The sequence below is a fragment of the Mustela erminea genome, chromosome 17, assembly GCF_009829155.1.
Source record: "Mustela erminea isolate mMusErm1 chromosome 17, mMusErm1.Pri, whole genome shotgun sequence".
NCBI lineage: Eukaryota > Metazoa > Chordata > Mammalia > Carnivora > Mustelidae > Mustela > Mustela erminea.
In genome coordinates, this window is record NC_045630.1 from 45,391,778 (window position 1) to 45,412,063 (window position 20,286).

The 20,286-nt window shown below is 51.3% G+C and overlaps 3 protein-coding genes across 5 annotated transcripts in view; 1 reads left to right on the forward strand and 2 right to left on the reverse strand.

Moving 5' to 3' along the window:
• CNTN2 (contactin 2) overlaps nucleotides 1-5,699 on the forward strand; it is a 32,210-nt gene extending 26,511 nt beyond the window's left edge. Inside the window, exons 20-23 of one of the 2 annotated variants that reach the window (XM_032317658.1) lie at nucleotides 296-482; nucleotides 1,225-1,337; nucleotides 1,779-1,947; nucleotides 2,334-5,699. In XM_032317658.1, the coding sequence (XP_032173549.1) occupies nucleotides 296-482; nucleotides 1,225-1,337; nucleotides 1,779-1,947; nucleotides 2,334-2,443 (579 nt within the window). In that variant the 3' untranslated portion in view covers nucleotides 2,444-5,699. Of the gene's footprint in view, nucleotides 1-295; nucleotides 483-1,224; nucleotides 1,338-1,778; nucleotides 1,948-2,333 lie in introns of those variants that run through there. The other variant, XR_004280006.1, reaches the window with a different exon arrangement.
• Nucleotides 5,700-9,961: 4,262 nt separating this feature from the next.
• Nucleotides 9,962-12,276, reverse strand: TMEM81 (transmembrane protein 81). Its single transcript, XM_032317662.1, has one exon. It carries the CDS (start codon nucleotides 11,214-11,216, stop codon nucleotides 10,368-10,370), a length of 849 nt encoding a protein of 282 aa, XP_032173553.1. The 5' UTR covers nucleotides 11,217-12,276; the 3' UTR covers nucleotides 9,962-10,367.
• Nucleotides 12,277-12,693: 417 nt separating this feature from the next.
• Nucleotides 12,694-20,286, reverse strand: part of RBBP5 (RB binding protein 5, histone lysine methyltransferase complex subunit) — a 35,806-nt gene continuing 28,213 nt past the window's right edge. For both annotated transcript variants that reach the window (XM_032317661.1, XM_032317660.1), the window contains exon 14: nucleotides 12,694-14,800. In XM_032317661.1, the coding sequence (XP_032173552.1) occupies nucleotides 14,772-14,800 (29 nt within the window). In that variant the 3' untranslated portion in view covers nucleotides 12,694-14,771. The remainder of the gene's footprint in view (nucleotides 14,801-20,286) is intronic.

The window sequence follows — 20,286 nt, forward strand, 5'->3', positions numbered from 1 at the left end:
GGTCACCTCCTCTTGGTCCTCGGGTGCTTTGCCTCCCACCCAGTCTGCGGTAGTAACATCCCCTCACTGATCTTGCGGTTTGTCCAGAGGCTGCTAATGATAGTGGGAAGCACGTGGCCCTGCTGTCTTGGAGCACGTGGCCCAGTGTCCATGTTATGAGACCCGAGACTGAGTCACGAGGACCAGAGGGAGCAGGAGAGGAACAGAATGTTGGTGGTCAGGGCCAGGGTCAGGGTTCCCCACCCGAGGTGGGGGCTTGGCTGCTGACCCTACGGGTTCCCCTTGCCCCCTCCAGATCCGCTACTGGAAGGCCGGGGACAAGGAAGCAGCCGCCGACCGCGTGAGGACCGCGGGGTTGGACACCAGTGCCCGAGTCACTGGCCTGCACCCCAACACCAAGTACCACGTGACCGTGCGGGCCTACAACCGGGCAGGCACTGGGCCCGCCAGCCCTTCTGCCAATGCTACCACCATGAAGCCCCGTGAGTCTCTCCCGAGGGTGGGAGCACCTCTAGGACCACCCACTCCCGGGTGAAAAGACCAATGTTCTAGGCCACAAGCCCGGGCCTGGACAGAAACAAGGCAGCAAGACTAATGAGATTAGGGGCATGTGGGTGGCTCTGTCGACTAAGCGTCTGCCTTTGGCTCAGGTCATGATCCCAAAGTCCGGGGATCAAGCCTCGCATTGGGGTCCTTGCCTATCAGGGAGCCTGCTTTTCCTCTGCCCCTCCTCCCACTCAGGCTCCCGTTCTTTCTCTAAATAAATAAATCTTTAAAAAAGAAGAAGAAGAAGAAGAAAACTAATGTAAATAGGGCGAGCATGGGGCGCCTGGGTGGCTCAGTGGGTTAAAGCCTCTGCTTTCGGCTCAGGTCATGATCCCAGGGTCCTGGAATCAAGCCCCGCATCAGGCTCTCTGCTCAGCGGGGAGCCTGCTTCCTCCTCTCTCTCTGCCTGCCTCTCTGCCTGCTTGTGATCTCTCTCTCTCTGTCAAATAAATAAAATCTAAAAAAAAAAAAAAAAAAATAGGGAGAGCTCATGGGCTCTGAAGCATCTCTCTTCTTCAGCCTTTGGAGTTTCCTGAAGTTTGTTTCTTAGGCAGCTGTGATGGAATGTTCTGGGTGTAATGGCTGCGGGCAGACTCATAGAAAAAGACTGGCTAAGGCAAGGGGGTGGCTGGGAGGAAACACGGGGAACATTTCTCAGTCTTCTCCCTCCTCCCGCAGCTCCACAGCGCCCTCCTGGCAACATCTCGTGGACTTTCTCAAGCTCCAGTCTTAGCATCAAGTGGGATCCTGTGGTTCCTCTCCGAAATGAGTCTGCGGTCACGGGCTATAAGGTAAGGAAGGGCTCCAGCAGGCACCGAGTGGCCGGGCACTGGGCCTCTGCGTTTCCCGCGGCCACAGGGAGCTGCAGTGTGGAGCAAGTCCGAGTCCGACGGAAGCAGAATTTGGGGTTGTTGGCGCCAAAAGATACAGAGAGCTTGTAACAGAGACAGAAGAAAGGGGGCTGAAGGAAGGATGGTGGGAAGGCAGGGCTCGAGGGGACTAGGTGAAGTCTGAGGGTCCTTCCAGCCCTAAGGAGTCTGCAAAGATGGCTCAGCTTCTTGCAACCTGTCCTCCCTCTAATGAGGAGTTTATTTAAGGGTCTGCTCCCGGTCAACAGGTAACGGGAAGGGTGAGGACCAGCACCGAATGGGCACGTCCCGGTGCCCAGAGCTGGGGAAGAGAGAACCAGCCGGTGTGAGTAAGCTCTACCTTGGCTGCCCTCCTCCCCACAGATGCTGTACCAGAACGACTTACACCCGACTCCCACGCTCCACGTCACCAGCAGGAACTGGATAGACATTGCCGTTCCGGAAGACATCGGCCATGCCCTGGTGCAGATTCGGACCACAGGGCCTGGAGGGGATGGGATCCCAGCGGAAGTCCACATCGTGAGGAATGGAGGTGCTGGCTCTCCCCCACCTTATTCCCAGGAGAATCAGGGTCCATGCAGATGCCTGATGAAGGAACCATTCCCACACAAACCAACCCCAACTCAGCCAGACCCCCAGGGCACAGGGGAAGGTGGGCAGGAACCGAGTGTAACCGAGTCCCAGGAACCGAGTGTAACCGAGTCCCAGCACTGTGCCACCCCCTGCCATTCCCCCCGCCCCCACGTCCCTGAGGGCCAGGGAGGAGCGAACTCCCTTCACCGGGTACAGAGCCAGTCTTTAGACCACAGAAGCAAAGGTCTTACAAAATCCTGTGGATCCTGTCCTGGGGGTGGGGCAGGGACAGCCTGGCCCCAAGCTCGGCGGACACAGCCCCACTTTTCCACCTGCTGGTTTCAGGCACAAGCATGATGGTGGAGAACTCTGCAATCAGCCCGACCCCACACCCCGGCACCATCCTTGCCCCGTCGATGGCGATGCTGGTCCTCGTAGGCTACCTGGAGCTCTGATCTTGGCACCCTTCCCTCTCCGCCACAGCCGGACCCCCGCCTCTGACAGACACAGCCAGCTGGCCCTGGCCCTGCCTGATGCCAAGGTGGCCCAACACTGTGCCTGAGAATGGCTGGCTTTCAGTACCTACTTTAAACAGTGCCCTTTTTTGTAGGAGGTAGGATATTTCATATTCTGCCGCAGGATAGAACCTGTGCAAGGATTTTTTTTCTTTAAATCAAAAGACGCCAGGCAGTAACTTCCATGATGATACTGAACCCTACGCCTGGGCCCTCTGGGGCGCCTGGACAGAAGGAACAGGCCCATGGGAAGAAGGGGATTTGAAACCACGTATCGGCACATTGGGGAAGATGGCGCTCCTGTCCCGCAGATGGACTCCGCCGCCTGAGCAGAGTGCCTGGCCCAGTGGGAAGACACCAATGGGCCATAGTAGGACAGAGCATAAACATCAATGTCCCTCAGTATAAGGATAGAGCCAGACCCAGGACCAAGAACTCCCCTACTTTCCCAAGGGGCTGTACAGCTGGACCCTGACATTGTCTTCGATGCCCCTAGGGGCCCCTGCCACGTACCCAGGTGGCTGAAAACCAGTGCCCCAAAGTCCAAGTCCAGGAGCCTGAGTCCCTGCAGCTCTGGGGAAGGGTCCTCCAGACTGCCGAGGGTGGGAGCTCAAAGTGGTTGAGAAGCTGGGACACTGGGTAGAAAGGGGCACCAGACTTGGCCTGAGGCACAGTCCCAAGGCAGGTGACGCTGCTGTCTTAGCCAACACTGCCAACCTGATCCTGTCACCCCCAGAGTGACAGAAGCCACCACTGGTGGCTGAGTGACTAAAGGGCTTATCTTGGGGAGGTCCCCCACTCCACCAAGACCCATCCTGCACGGCCCCTCCAGGGTGTGGGCAGGAGCCGGGAGACAGGGCTCACGTGCCCACCCTCTTCCTCCTGCTCAGCCTGCAGGCCTCGGGCCGCCACTCTCCAGCACCGACTCCTGCAAGCCTGGGACAGGAAGGTGGCATCTGTTCTATGCGTTCTGCAGTCGGGAGTCTTCTGAGAAGGGCAAAGGATACCTACGGCCCTGCCTGCTCCCAGGGATGCCCTGGGCCACCTGGCCAGACCTGACCCCCAGCTGCCTCCGACTGCTCTTTTGCATTTCCCCAGGAGAAAAAGGCATTAATAAATCACGCGCTCTGGGTCCATTCCCAATCACGGGACATCAGAGCTGAGGGGGCTTTCGAGCTAGACCTGCCCCAGCCCCTCACTTTACAGATGAGGAAATGGAAGGGTCAGGGATCTCCCAAGGTCACACAGCCTGTCCTACCTTCCTATTCCGAGCTGTCTGTCCAGAGGAAGGGGGCAGCTCTGAATGGCTACGGCCTGGTTAAGAAGGTCTTAAGAAGGGCAGGGAGCTATGAGGAGGTCCAGGTGGGTGATCGTGGGGTGACTGGCATGGCTGGGTCCTTCACCAGGAGGCAACGATCCTTCGCCCTGGACATGCGGTGCTGGCTTGAAGCCTCCTGCTGCCCTTACCCTTGCTCCAAGTAAAGGGGCCAAAGCAAGGACAGGGATTCCCCAAATCCAGGCAGCAGCGATGGCACAACCAGGAAACCTCCAAAGCCCACGCTCTAACAGGTAGCCCTTCACATCCGGGAGCAGCGGGACAGGCATCTCATAAGGGACAGACCCGTGGAGGACCCCAGAGCCTGGCTTCTGTAGTTTACAGTTAGAGCTCTATTTTGTTATGGGTTTTTAACTTTTAAGTCCTGCTCTATTTTCCTGGGCAGGTTTCTGTTGATGTTTACCCGCTACGATTTTTTAAAAACGTTAGCTCACACCCCTTGTCCAGGCTACCGCTGCACCCACCATCCCGCCCCTGGCCCTGGGCCTGGAGCCCCTGAGCCGCTGACCAAACCCTCCGCACCTGCTCCTGTCCTCCTGCCCCCTCCCCCCGCGAGGTGCTGGGGGCTCAGCTAAGTGACCGCACTCTGAACACAGAGACCCCTTCCTGGTCCCCAGTTCCATCAGAAAGGGGATGCCGAGGGTAAAAATCAGCCTTCCTCCGAGGCTTAGCTGAGGCTTTCCTCACTGCCTGGGGCTGTGGCAGGGGAAGCAGGGGGACAGGATGTGTAACTGCTGCGGCGGCGGGAAGGCTGAGCCAGCACAGGGCTTCACCAGGGAGCGGGACGCTGATGTTCCTGAGCTTGCTTGAGGCAAAAGACACTCGCAAGTGAGAACCTTCGTTCTAATGAGGCCCCTTGGCAAAGGAGAGGAGAGCAGACTGTCTGGAAAACCTAGCAAGGGCTTTTAACTAGAAAACTCAGCCCAGAACTTGCCAGGGATATGAGAGCTGCGCCGAAACTCGTGTGCCGGCAACCTCAGGCGTCAGGCCGGGGACGGATGCAGGTCCAGTGAGACAGAGGGTGACTGGAGGCCATGCAAGTGTATAAAACGGAACAGTCCTCGGCTGAGGTGGCTTTATACAGAAGAGCCCCTGCCTGCCCGGGGGGCGGGGGGGCCTCTGATTTCCACCTTCTCTGCTCGCTCGGGCTGAGTCTTGCGCCTGCTGTGGTCAGTACTTGATTCTGGATCTCTCCTCTCCCACTGACCAAGCCTGGGAGGAGGCGACAACAGGAAGAGCCACAGACAAGTACTGCACTGCACAGCTTAGTGGCCAGTAAGTGCCTTGAGGACTAGGGACAGAGACAGCCTGCAGACGCCTCCGGGCCGTGGGGGACAGTCTCTCCGTTCTGCATACGTTCAGGCTCAGCCTGCAGGGCCCTCTGCCCCCTGGTCTTGGCTACTTGGTCCTCGTTGCTCTAACAGTCTCAATGTAAACCTCGCCCTCAAAGGGACAGGAGCTCTCTCCTGCTAGGGGCTTGGGGGCCAGCAAGGTCAGGTTATCCACTCCCATTCAGGCCGCCAGATGACAGAGATGGGCCAGGAAACAGAAAAGGCCACGAGGAGGGGCTCTTTTTGTTTTGATAGAAGTAACAGGAGAACCTGAGGTCAGACATCAGGAAGAGCGGCTGTAACGAGAGCCCGGGATGAGGGATGGAGAGGCTGCTTCCTTTCCTAGGGAAATGCTGGGGAATTCTGACGGCTGTCGATCTGGGGTCTGGGCCCGCTGAAGTCTGGAGGGTGAGCGGATGCCCTTGAGCGTCCTTCCAGGACCACGATTCTGAGGTCAGCTCAGGAAGAGTCTTGGCGCTCCGTCCTGCTTCGGCCCCGTCCCGGAGGGGTAATGACCCCAGTCACCGTCAGGAAGTGAGGAGGCTCGCCTCGGGCATTCCTTCCAGTCACCGTCAGGAAGTGAGGAGTCTCGCCTCGGGCATTCCTTCGTGGCAAACGCCATTTCTCAGCCCCAGGGGCCACGGAGGCTCCTCGAGGCAAGAATCCCAGCTGGCTAAGGATGTTTCACTGCCTTATCTCCTCCCCACCTAGAGGACTCTTACCTCTCCCGGGCTGGAGGGGCGGGCTAGCGCTGCCGGACGAGCATTAGCCTCAAACCTGGTTCCGAGGCCCGGGTGTGGTGCCCTGTTTCCCAAGGTCAGACCTAAGCTGGGTGTTGTCGTGGGATGAAAGAGGTTGCTGGAGAGGCTCCTGGAGGGGTGTGAGGGATTAGGTGGGCAATTGTAAGGGACTTCTAGAAGCTCCATGGAAAGAGGTGTCCGGTAACTGTATATAGGGTTGTAGGCTTTGAGAAGGCAGGATAGTAAAGGGAAGCTGGAGCAGGGAGGAAAGATAGGCTAGAGAACTGCCCCGAGCCCCAGGGAGCCTAGCGCCCTCCGATGGGGTACACCCTGGCTCGGCCCCCAGACTCCAACTTACCCAACCCCATCCAGGGCCTGCAGAATTAGGCTCACGGCTGGGCGAGGGCTAGGGCTCCATCAGACCCTCCTGTCCGGACCCCGTCTTTGTTGGACGGGAACCACTTTGGCCAGCCTGTTATTCGCCTCTCTTGTACTTGTTGTGACGGTAGTTATTTATTGACTCTGGTAGCGGCAGTGCTTAAATAAAGATGATTTCTCAGCGTGCTGGGGCAGCTGGCTCCTGCCGCGTGTGGGTCTTTATCGTCCGGCTAGAGCCCACGGCCTGTCCTGTTCTCTAACCCAGGCTGTGGCCGATGCCCGCCCCCTTCACACGGTCAGCTCCAGGGAGGTCCCAGCCACTGTCCCCTGCTGCGTCGTGCTGGCCTGGGACAGGGAAGCATGAGGCCGTGGGAGAGTAAGGCGGGCCGCGCAGGCCAGAAGCACGCCTGTACCAGCCCATGCTGCCTTCACCTGCCAACGGGCGTAAATGGTGCTCGTGGACGGCACCTCTTCAGGCTTCCCTGGTTGTTAAGACATCTGACAGCAGTGACTCAGTGGTACCAAAGGGAAGCCCTCCTCCCGCGGGCACACAGTGACTGACCCCCACCTAGCAAGAAGGTGCCTCTCCTCTCCGCTCTCAGCAGCCAAGAGGATGGGGATTCCTACTCCCATTTGACAGCTGCAGCGACCTCTCCTGCATTCAACAAACACTCGTTGTGGACATACGTGCACAGCGACACACATGCACACAGACAGCCCTGTGAGTGTTTGAGTTCTTCGGTGCAGAGCGGGCAGTGCTCCGTGTCCGGGAAGACGGTGACGAAGGCGAGCAGAGCCCCTGCCCTCAGTGCTCAGCAGCAGCGGCCCAGGCCCACGGGGATCCCCCCCAGGGTGGGGGGCGGCTCGGGTAGCAGGACAATAGGCTAATTCCTTCCCCCTTGGGAGCACTGGCCAGTCTAGAACCCAAATTTTACTCAGCATGTCCTTGACCCTCCAGAGGCAGACCCAGAATTCAATGAACTGAACGGAGTTCTTGTCTTTACTGACACATCGGAGGGTTTGGTTTTTATTTCCCCCCTTTCCTGTTCAATCCCTTCACATTCCGAGAGTCAAAATTTACGAGCCCCCAGCACAGAGGGCTGTGAGCCCAGAGCTGCACTGAGGTCCTTGGTGACCTCTGCCCCCTCCTGTCCGGTCCCTCACAGCATGCAGCACCCTTCCAGGCACAGCACTGCTCCCATCGGACCCTCCCATTCACGGGAGTCCGCTTGCCTCCTCCACTACGCGGTCGACAACAGAACCGGGTCCAGAATCCGGGTCTGCTGAAACCCAGCCCCTCTGAGTTGGGGCAATGGGGGAAAGAATGTGTGGAAAATCTAAGATCTTTCCAAAATAAGATTAGTCGTTAATTGTAAACTACGCATGGGCCGAGGCCAGTGGTCCTCCACCTCCACTCTCTAGCAGAATTACCTACAGAACTTCTGAAACACAGAGACACTTTGAGCGGATTTATGTGGATCTGGGACACTGAAAGGGCCTAACAGTATGATTCCCTGGCAGAAGTGAGCACACTCAGCACCCAGACCTTGCCTCCCGAACGCTACTCCCCACACTAAAAAGGGAACTCAGAAGCCCTTGGAGAAACTGCAGGTTTGGGTTTGGAGAAAACAAAGTCCCAATGTGGATGTGAGATGTCTTGTTCTAGAAAGCAAGGACATGATCCAGGTCAAGCGGGGCCGCAGAGGAAGGACAAGAGCTAGCTTGAAGGGCTCTCACCAGCCCAAACTGGAGACGATTTCAGCATCAAATGTAGGACAACAGGCATGGATTATACATGATTTGCTGAAAAAGATAATCCATGGAGATCACACAAATAACAAGGGCAGCTCTTTTACAGAAAAGATGCAGGCTAATGACCAGAGCAGGGCACATTAGCATTGCCATTCTACAGCCCCCCTCGGCAGGCATTACACAAGATCATGAATGGATCCTAAGGCATTAGTGATTATTAGGAATGTCACAAAGTACCCCCCCAACAAATGACTAATTACAGAGGAAAAAATATACACCTTTTCAGAGACCTAGCAGTTGGCACCTTAACCAAATCACCACACTTATCAGGAGGGAGCCAGCCCGAGGCCAGGTGCCTGAGGCCATGCAGGGAGCACACACCGTCTGTGGGGGGGGCTGTGGTCAAACTGTGGAAGATCTGTTCCTCGGGAAACTACTCATGTGACCATGACGAACCTGGCTCGTGGGTCTCTACCCAAGACAACCAGCTTGATTCTTCAATAAAATCAATGTCAGGAACAACAACAAAATGCAGGTGACCTCTTGTAAAATAAGACTCAAGAGAAACCACCAAACGTGGTCTGTGAAGCTTCCCTTGATCCTGGATCAACAATGAACAGGCGCTAAGATTTCAGAAGCCAGGAAGATGAGGTTATCAACCATAACTAAGATTAGGGGACTGTTAATTTTCTCAGGTGGGATGGAGACACGGTAGTCCAACAGGAGAACGTCTTTGTTAGCAGACGCATATATGATTTCGGAGTAAAGGCTCACAAAGTCTGGGACTAACTCACAAATGGTTCAGTAAAGTCAGCATCAGTAAAGTCAGATAAACGTAGAAAAACATTCACAATTGGTGAGTTTAAGTAGAGAATCTATGGGTCGTCATCAAATTTTTCTTTCCACTTCTCTATGGGGTTGAAATTATTTTAACTTTTTTTTTTTTTAAAGATTTATTTATTTGACAGACAGAGGTCACAAGGAAGCAGAGTGGCAGGCAGAGAGAGAGAGGGAAGCAGGCTCCCTGCTGAGCAGAGAGCCGGATACAGAACTCCATCCCAGGACCCTGAGATCATGACCTGAGCCAAAGGCAGAGGCTTTAACTCACTGAGGCACCCAGGAGCCCCTATTTTAACTTTTTTAAAAATTAAGCTCTACGCCCAACATGGGGGACCGAACTCACAATCCTGAGATCAAGAGTCGCAAGCTCCGCCAACTGAGCCAGTCACGCACCCTTGAAATTATATTTAACAGTAGACCAACACACAGCCATCAGCCACAATTCAAAGTGATCCTATTAGCATCCTTGGAATTGGGTTTCAGGCATCTCATTCTTCAAAAGCTCATCCGGGTTGACTCAGACACAGCTAGAGAAGACAACCGCTAGTCCAAGTCCTCACTGCCACGTGTGCAGCTGGAGGAAAGTGAGGGGGAAGAAATGCTCCAATTCTCTCAGAATTAGCTCAGCTGGTGGCCAAGAGCCTTTGCCTCGACAACCCCACAAGCCGATTATCTCACACAGTCTGAATGGCCTCTGTGGGTCTCGGGATTGATTTCCTATGGAGGTAGGAAGGTCTTAGTCCTTCCTTTGGTGGCCTTGGCGGCTCTAAGAAACCAACACACTCGACTTCTCTAGGAACACACACTTGTGGGCACTGGAAGAGCAAGGAGAGGAGGGAGCAAGTCCAGGAACCGTCGGGGGAAAGCTACCGCACGGAGAATCCAGTGCTCCACCAGGAATCAGCTTAACGCTGAACACAGACAGTTTGCCCAGGGAGTACAGAAGGGGCAACTTGAAACATTTAGTGACCGTTAACATACCCAGGTCAGATGCCTTGGCTCTGCCACACGAGGGCATACGTCCTTCTCCAAAGCAATGTGGGCAATATCTGTTCTGAGAAGTCGGAGGAAAAGAAAAGTTGGAAGAGATTTTTAACTAAAGAACAGAGGTGGTGAGGTCTGCAGGCAGCTACTGTGAATGATTTTTATTGAAGAGGAGAAGAAGGTTTCCACTAGGAAAGCTGTTTACATGTCCTTCTACAAGATTACACAGCTCAGAAGAAGGGACAGAGGCGGAGAGGCGTCAAGTTGTGAGAGGTAGTGAATGCAAGCTTGGAAGCCAGAACTCTCCCCAGGAGCAGCGGCGGTGCCTAGGGTTAGGCTTCTTGGGGGCCCAGTGGCAGGAAGATCAGGAAGAGATCCATCTGGAATGTTGCCCAGCGCACTCCCATGACGTTGCCCCTCTCCGTGTGCCCCACTCTTGGGGCAGTGGAAGCTCTCCCTCCTAGCCAGGCCACAATCAGACCGCCAGATATTCCTTTAAAAAGCTAGCCTGGCTTCCTAAACTGGTCCGGGTTCCTGGACAGCCAGCCTTTCCAGAGGAAGGCTTTGAAGGACTCGAGGCCATCACTGCCATGCATCAGCCTCAGCCCGCCGCCCAGGGCAATGACCAGCAACACGCCACCTACCACTCCACTGGCGATTCCTATTCCCAAGGCTATGGCCACCTTCTCTTCCCACAGTGGGTGCTGAGGCTTAGAACTGTTGTCCAGATTCACTTCCAGGCCCTCATCGACTAACTTCTGATTCTCAGTAAGGGACTGATGGAAATCCAGGTTCACCAAGTGAGGAGGAAGGACCCGCAGCCCGAAATAGAGCCTCTTGACAAATTTCAAGTTCCTTAACAGCTGCACATCACACCGGTATGTCCCAGAGTCATACTCCTGAATAGACTCAAACTTCAGCAAGTGCGAGCTGGCCCGGAAGGGTCTGAAGATTTCATCGTCAGTTGAGATGATGCCACGAGCCAGCCTCCAGGTGAACCGGAAAGCCTCCTTCCCCACCTGCAGGATGTCTGAACTCAGGCAGCTGAGCTCGAACGCCTTCCCTCTGCGGGTGGTGAAGTGGAGCATCCCACAGATCCAGTTCATCAAACACTCCACGCGCCGAGACACACACTTCCTTCTCGCGCCATCAGGGCCCACCTCGCAGACCGTCTCTTCCTTATAGCCAAGGCCACAGGTGACCGTGCAGGTGGTGGCACTGACAATAACCCGCCCCACGGCTTGCTGAAGTTGCTTTGGGATGGCCAGTGTTTTCGGTGAAGTCACCACCAAAGGCCGACCAAAGGCCAACACCAGGCTCCCAAGGAGGAAACCAGCGGCCGAGGTCCTCATGTCTCCCCACCGTCAGCCGGCACCCGAGCTGTCCCCGGCGAATCCTCTACATCCTCACTCCGTTCCTTTGACGCAGGATCTCCCTCAACATCAAAAGATGGGCTGCACCTGTGGTCAAGGACAAGCTGCGACTCGATCGACACGGGTCCAGTCCTTATGAACAGGCGAGGCCACAAGGCAGAGGGAAAAGTCACCACGTTGCTGCTTTACCAGCTCTTGCTCGCCGGTGCCCACCTCTCCAGTCTTCATTCTGTCCACGCCCTTACATGACTTAAACCCACCCTCTTGGGAAGACAAAGACGAAGAGACTTCAGCTTCTGAAGTGAAGGTCCAAATTACCTCGAATGCATCGCGAAGCTGCTCCTCCTCACCTCACCCCTCCTCTCCGAACATGGGATCCAAATTAAAGAGCTTCAAAACCCCAATTAAATCTGACCCAGAAATCAAATACCAGGTCTAAAAAAATAAATAAAAGAGGATGACCTTACATTAAGTTATTATTGACTTTTAAGGCTCCTAAACCTTCTGTAAAAAAGGATTAAGAACTCTGGACTGGGAGGCAAGCAAGCGAGTGATCCTTCCCGAATTTCTATTTCTATTTTCTCCTTTGTAAATTAAGACCACCTGCTCTACTTCAGGGGGGTCACTTTGGGCAATAAATGATAAACTGTACATGAAAACACTTGGTAAAGTGTGAAACTCTGTTCATGGGTAAGGAATTTTAAATAGAAATGAAAATTCACGGAAACAAGGACCAAGCTGCCCTTTTAGAATCCTAATGTTTACGGGCAAGACGGGCAATCCCGAATACAGCCCTCTCCCCATTCTAGACACTCTTCCTTCACAAGGGCGCTGAAGGTATTTTTGGGGGGAAGGGATACATAACCCTGCCCACCTCGTGGCCTACTCCCTTACCTCCACAGAACACAGGAGCACATCACTCACTTGGGTCAAGGTTGCTATGAAACAGCTATGACCTCAAAGACGGATTATTAGGCTCAGAGCAAACCAAACCAAAACTGAGTGGTAGACACTCAGATGTGACAATGATTAAAACCAAAGACTTAAATAGACTTTATGAGTTTGAAAGTAATTTAATCTAGGGGAAAAAAAGTCAAATAAAGAGTACTTACACTTTAAGGAAGGGCCTTGGAAGGGAGGAATGCTCTCGCATGTGTTTCCCCCAGCTTCGTGGCCTCTACTGTGTACTTACACACACCAATGGAGTTAAAGAACTGAGAGAGAGCATTCCTAGATGATCTTTGTGATTTAACACCAACTCTTTGCTTGAATCACTTATTTATAATCTTGTCCAGAGGCAGAACTCTACACTCCCCAAGCACCCCTATCCCTCCCGGGTCTGCATCTCTGCACAGAAAGATCTAACATCAGCACAGTAAACGGGATTTCCTGTCCTACAACTCAAAGGGGCTACTGAGTCTCAGAAGCAGCGTCCACAAACCAACAACCACACCTGTTCTTAATAAACATCCGATTTTATTTACAAAGCATTAAAGCTTCAGCAAGAAGTAACCCAAGGCTAAGTCTCCTCTTGTACAAAACTATGGAACATTAAAAAACGAAATGGCGAGGTGGGGGGGTAGGGTCGGAGGGAAGGAATAACAAAAGAGAAGAGAATATGCACATACTGTACAGACGGAGAAAAATCAAACTAGAGAGAAAGTTTCAGGAGCCGAAAAAAAATTCTGAAAGCATAAATAATTATTAGGAATCGCTGCCAGAGACCATCCGACAGGGCTGAAGCCCATTTTCTCAGTAGCCAGTTTAGGAGGCAGATGTAGCAGAAACTCCCAACACAGGCACAAGCCGAGGACACCAAGCTACCCTGCCCACGGAAGCTAGGCAGAGACCCTCTGTATCACAGAGTTTGTGCAAGATGGAGCTCACGGTGCACAGACACAGAGAAGAGGAATGGAAACAATGTTTGCAAAACAAAAAACATGTCCAGTGAGCCACCTGCCGATCTCAACCACAGGTCTGATGTGAAGAAATGAAATTCACAGAAAGAGCATGGGAGGAAAAAGGCGGTGGTGGCTGAAAACACAGGCATTTTGAAACCGACTAGCAGGGAGCTCTTACTTCAACTACTGGATATTCTGGTTCTAAAAGATGGAGCAGCAGAAAGAGGCTCTTCCTGATGGAAGTCTACTTTGATTGCTATCCTAAAATCCAAAAAGTAATCCCCTCACGGGGCGGCCCACAGGGGCACTGGCTGCTGGAGGACTCACACAGAGCAGAGCACGGAGACACTCCTCAGAGGACGCCACGACCACAGCCACGACCACAGCCATGACGACCACTGGGTCAGGCACCTCCGGGCAGCTCCGAGCTCTCTGCAGAGAACCCCCTGCACACCTGGGATCTGGGTTCTCCGAGAATTTCTAACACCTCCTGTACTCGTCCACCCAACCTACTACCTTGTATATAAAGAACAGCAAAAGCAAGAAGCAGAAAGTAAAAAAAAAAAATTTTAAAAAGCTAAGCGACCTTTCACAGAAAGGAAGAGACTGAAAACATGTCATACGGAGAAGGAGCGGGGACACAAGGGGACACACTGTCCCGACTGAAAGGAAGGGACAGAGATCCACAGGCAATGATAAAAAACAATTTTTCCTTGATCTTTGATTTGAACTGTGTTGCTGCTGCTTTGATTCTGGACGGTTTGACTTCCGTCCTCGTGGAGATTTCCCCCACCCCAATAAAAAAGCAGCTTGGGGAGAGACACCTCAAGTTGTCTCCCTCTCTGGACGCCAGCACAGGTGAAGCCACATGAACTACTGATGATTCCTTGCTGCAGATGGACGAAACCAGCGCTCTTCGGAAACCATGATTACTGAGAATGAACTACTACCGGAGCAAAACACGCCAGGAAAGGAAAACAGAGAAAAACCTCAACCCTCTTACAGCCCAACTTCTTGAGCAAAATGGGGTATGTTAAGAAGAGGGGGTTTTTCCTCATCTTTCTTCCCTTTCCAAAAACCTGAAAGCTTTCAAGCACTTTCCTTTCTGCCCAGCCTCCGTACACAGCAGGGAAATACAGGAGGGTACCTGGTGAGAGAGTTAAGTTAAAAAATGGAAGACAGAATATGCAACAGAAGTTTCTCTAGGATACCGGCAGCAAAACTTCAGATGAGAATTAGTCACTTGAGGACATGCACGGAGGATGGAAGGCAAATAGGATAGGAAATGTCAGGTCAAAATGATCCTGGGCACAAGAGTTAGAGGAGCAAAACTGGTCTCTTTTCTCCAGCAACATAACTAAGCATTGAAGTTTGAATGAGTCCAAACTCCTGGTGCCATCTTCACAAATCCTCATTCCTGAGAGCCTATGTGGACTTATGCTTGAAGGGGAGGGCCGCGTCCTCTTCTTCCATAATTCACTTCTTCATTCAAATATACGATTCCCTCCTTGCACCTCCTGGGTTGGAGGCAGAGGCCTCTGTTTTAAATTAAAGTCAATCTCAAATGACTGACCACAGTGTCCAGAGGCCCCATGACGGCAAAGTGGGGAAGAACGAAGCACTTCAAGCGTCTTCATAACAGTTCTGAGATCGCTCCCCCTGCTAAAGAGAGGAGACACAAAAAGACGTCTTTTAGCATCAACTGGGACCAACAGCGGGCAAGAACAGAAGTACTGACGGATGCTGGGTGATGCCGGACAAGCACACATGGGCTAAGAACTCCGCCCCTTTACGTTAAAACCAACTCAACTCTCATTTACTCTTTACTGAAGCAACAAATAATCCATATCCCACACCCCCATTCCAGCACTTTCCTCAGGACTGCCCCAAGGGGGCGGGGGGAAGAATTCCCCATGTGTTCTAAACTGCTAACCATGCTCCAACAGGCCGATAAATGCTTTACGATCCAAGGAGTGCAACAAGGAGAGGAAAGGAAATTCTAGGGTGCCACGTCTCTTCATCTTTCCTATATTAGCTTCATCAGTCACTAAATAATAATGTGCAACAGGCCCTTTTCCAAGCACCCCTGTGCCTTCGCTGACATTCTCCTCACCTTAGAATCCCAATATGGTGAAATGTTAACGAAACCTACTGCCGGCATTTCTATGCGCCAACGTCTGATCAATAAATAAAATCCTCAATAGTAAAATCCAATGAACACTTCCCTGATTATTCCATAGAAGCTGTTCAACCTCTGAGGGGACATCCTTAAATGGGCTGCTGTGAAATATTAACTAGGAAGTGTAAGAAGAGAACAAGGTGAAGAAAATCCTCCCAGATGCCATCCGGAATTGGGGGGTGGGGTGGGGTGGGGTGGGGTGGGAACATGCCACTTGGTAATTATAAAATGAGCAAAAAATAACTGTCCAAGTTATTAAAGAAAAATACCCATTTGTAAACTTCGCTTTTAACCCGACTTTTAAAGTAAAAGTTCAAGCACAGATGAAACTGGTAATAAAAATATATTCCCATTTGTCTGAGGACAGATGAGAAATTAGGAGACACAAACTCTTCTAGATGCTACATTGTTAAAAATCAAATTTAAACTTTATACAGTTCAGTTAGAGAAAAAGTTTCTTCAGCACTTCTTTTTCAGATCTCTCAACATAAAACATAACAACTTCTTGAATTGATTATTTAAAAGAATCCTTGCGGCGGGGGCATCTACTGCGCAGGACAGGACACCGTGCCTTGACTGCATTAAGGCTAGTTTGATTGACTGTGCCCAGAGGTACCCTGACCAATCTTCTTTTAGCCGTTTAAAAATGAATACACCATTAATGTTTTAAGACTAAATCATAACAGGAAAAGCTGGTTTGATCACAAATCAATAGTATTAATAAAGAGCATTCAAAATGACTAATGAGGTACGTTATACTGATCATCTGAGGTCAGTTAATGTTTCTGTAACATCCTCATTCATGTGGACCAAAAAAAAAAAAAAAAAGAGGCCTATTGAGGCATTAGGCAACAAGCCAAAACCACAGCAAGCAGTAATACTATGAGTAGGTAAAATACAGCAACACAAAAGAGCTCCAGGCTGTTTAAAATTTTGCCCCAAGGACCCATAGTATTTTGAGGCAACATAAAGAAAATCTCCAGTTACATAAAATTAAGAAAAACTGGGCTCATGATGAGCAGCTGTTACTGGTACCTCCCGAGGGCCGCCAAAGCCAAGGTGGCCTAAGAAAATGCTGAGTATGAACTCTCAAAAATTACCAAATATTTCCTTAGTCCACCAGTAAGATCACAAAGAATGAGAAAGAATACCTATGAGCTATCTGATTTCAGCAGTTCATAAATTAGTCTTTCAAAGACAGATCGTTTAAAAAAAAAAAAAAAGAGCAGGAAGAGGTGGGGAAAAACCCTCACTCCCTGCCCAGCACTCAACATGATCAGACTGAGGAGGTGGCTGAGGACTGGGGTGGCGGCCGGCACCAGGAGGGCAGTAGCACGGCCACACGCACAGAAACCCGCATGGTGTCCATGTGCCCCCAGACGCAATGTCTCTGCTCGCTCTGGCCTTTGCCACCCCCAAGAGACACAGGTAGACACCCGCGACTTCATGCTCGCCTTTCCAAGAGGCCTTTAGACCTTGTATGTGATGGGCCACAACTCTGTCACACTCGCTGCTGGTGACATTTACCACCAAGAAGCCCTAGTTCTCAGGCAATGCTTGAGCCCTCATAGGGCAGCATATGCCCTGGTGGTTCTACTCAATGTCAAGTTTCTGTTCTGAGGACTGTCTTCCAGAGAGAATCTAGTAAGGAAACTTAGGGGAATCACAGAGATGGTGCTGACGACGTTGGTCTGGCCTCTCCGAAGGGTCCCAAGCTCAGGGCTGCCCGCAATAGGCAAGCTTCGCTGAGGGGTCCTCACGCATCAGCCGTGTGTCTTTGTGCACGCAGGTCCCCTGAAGGCAGCTAACATGGATGAGCTATTTGACAGGGAAGAATTTTCTGTAGCCCAGGTTCCAGAAGGCCAAATTATCTCTGCAGAGGTCTGTGTCTCTCCCAGTCTTCCCACGTAAGCTCCTGCGGCACTGTGCGACAGACGGTGCCCGCTCTGTCAGGGCCCGGGGGGCTTACCCCAGAGCTCCTTCCGTAACCGGTCAACTGCAGATTTTGACGAACCGCTGCCACTGATCTAGGCTGATCAACGGCATAGCCCGTGCCTATAATCCCTTGCAAATGATTTAGCTCTAGTGGAAAAGTAGGGCACGGGGGCAGAGGCGGAGGTAGAGGCGAGATCTGCTGAGCCTTGAATGTGCAGACACAACCTTCAGACAGAATTGATTTTTGAAGACGCTTGGACCTCAGGCACTCTGGATCAAGTTTCGTGTCTTTCCCTCTCCCGGAAAACCTACAATGACCGCAGACCGCTTTTTATGGGAAATCTCTGAAGTGAATATAGAACTCAACCACCAAAGAGGTTTTTGTTGTTGTTGTTGTTGTTCTTAAACCTCAGTGGACTTTGCAGGGAAGCCTGGCAGGAGAACCAAGTGAAAATCAACAGCCTGGGTCAGCCAGCCTTTGCCTACTCTGGACCCTCTAGGCCGACCACAGCACCGGGTGAGGTCCCACTTTTGCCCTGAGAATCCCACACAAAAGATAGGAGATCGTCCTGAAACTCAGGTCTGACGGAGTTATGAGACACCCAGAGTCACCACGTGGGACAAGCAGCCTCCGCAAAGCTCCGGCCCACGCTGCAGCCGGTCCCTGACACTGGAGGCAGCCCTGCGGAGGGAAGAAACCGTGATGCCCCTGATCTGAGGTTTTTTAAAAAATCCTGCCTCTGCACTCTCTGGTTTAATCTGGCCACTGCAGTTCTGGAAATTTCCATTCAGGAAAAGGTCAAGGAACAGGGCCAGAGAAGCAAGGAGAAAAATGGGAGGAAGGAAGTGGTTTATGTGGGGAAGCGCGCCCCGCACAGGGTCTCGAGAAGCTGGTGAGATGTCTGCATCCTCTAGGCAGCTGTTCGTGTGTGTGTGTGTGTGTGTGTGTGTGATCAAAAGCGGGTACCACCCCCCTGGCCTGGAACCTAGAAGTCTCCTCTAGTTGCTTTAAAGGGTGAAGCAGTTCAAACAGCTGCCTCTCACTAAAGCTGGCCAACTCAAGCACCCGATAAAAATACCGCACAAAGTCAGAGTCTAGTTTACAGCACTCTGCTCTTCAAGATACAGCTTCTAGCCTTTACTGAGATCAGTACCTCATTTAACCTTGTCAGCAAAGTGAGCAGGAATACCCTTCTAATGGGCCCTAGATCCTGGCAAGCACTCTTGCTAGGAGCTCAAAACACTGACTTCTAAGATTGAAGTGTCTATATTACATACAACTCAAAATTTCACTGCAAACTAATTCAGCATTAGGAGAATTTTAGGAAATAAAGATGGCTGAGTAAACTTCACCACATTTGATGCTGACTCTCATTTAAACATTTCTGAAGTACAGCTAGGAAACACCACTGCTCTTACACTCTGTGCTCTAAAATCTGACAGCGATTCATGGTAAACCCCTTGGGGAAGGCCAAAGATACTGACTGCATCAGCTATAATTAAAAGTCACTATACTAGAACTCTGTATTAAAGGAAGGAAAATGTGAGTTTCCAAAAACTTTTAAATGGTTTATAGGCCATACCCATACTATTAAAAAGCAAATGATTAATTACTCACGGGTTCTGAAGAAGCTAGGAGACTATGTCTTACAATATTTCAATTAATTCAGTACGTTTGGTCACATCTTATTTATTTACTGATCTTTATTTTAAGTGGGCCTCATGCCCAGCATGGAGCCCAAGGCAGGGCTTGAACTTACGACCCTGGATCAAGACCTGAGCTGAGATCAAGAGTCGGATGCTTAACTGACTGAGCCACCAGGTGTCCCTGTGGCCACATTTTAAATCACCCTGAAGCATTTCAGCTCTCTTTAAGCCAGAGGAAACTATTTCAATTTAAACTACGTTTTTCTGTACTGGCATCTGCTTGTACAAAAAAAGGTTATAAAGGGATCTTCTTCTTCTTCTTCTTTTTTTTTGGACATTAATCTATTACTGACCTGCAATCTTTATTGGCAATAGCCATGTAACTCTTCCCAGCTATTTAAAAATATACGGAGAGCCTTAAGTGGACTCAGTGTGGAGGTGCGGACTGGTTATCAGTGGAACACCGTAAATACTGGTGTTGAAACACGCTGGTGCTCTGTGCCATGTGCTGGCCGTGAACACCTGAAGTCTGCATCTAGCACATGTGAGATAGAATTACTCAGAGTGAGTCACTGAGTCGGCTTAGCTTCCTGACAGAAGGGAATTCATGTTCACACGATGAACTGACTGCGGGTGGACCTCAAACAAGGAACTATCGCCCATTCTAGTCATGTGTCCCATCAGCACACCGGGGGGTCACACCCTGAAGCTGAAAATTTTAAAGCAAGAGGAAAAAAACCAAAGTACAACTGCTGGTAGCTGATCAGTCCTGTCCCGGAGTCTACTGAGCTAGCCACGGGAAACCGAGAGCACTGTTTTCATTAAAGCAGGGCTCGTACACAGAACAACATTTTCCAAAGGCCGGCGATGTCGGAAAAGAAATGGACTCCACTTGATTACTATTTTCCAAACAAGAGACCATCTAGCCTACATTCACAAGTATTTGACGGGAAATTAAAATTGTTCTCCGTCCCCCTCCATCATATAAAAGTGACAGATCTCTGAAAGTTTCAAAGGCGCAGGTGTTAAGAAGCTACATGGCTATTTTAACTGCTGTCTTTTTGGTAATAATCTCCTATTTGGAAAAACATTTCACCTTCTTCCTTAACATGATGGTACTACTGACAAGTTTTTGTTACTGCTTCTAGGCGACGGAGAAAGAGCCACCACCTCTGGGATTTGACCAGTTTAAAGAAAGACAAAATGGGCGTCTTCCCCACAAAAATATTCATACAGTATCTGTGTGCAGTACAGAGGAATACAGACTCCCAGAAACTTACTGATGACCCAAGGTTAAGAGCCACTGAATTAAGCCAAATCTGTTTAGCCTACCCTCGGTGTCAGCCTAACACTCTGCGAAGTCTACCAGCGGGAAAAGGAGGGAAGG

Coding starts and splice junctions, on each gene's coding strand:
- TMEM81 (XM_032317662.1), bottom strand. CDS start 11,216: ATGAGGACCTCGGCCGCTGGTTTCCTCCTTGGGAGCCTGGTGTTGGCC.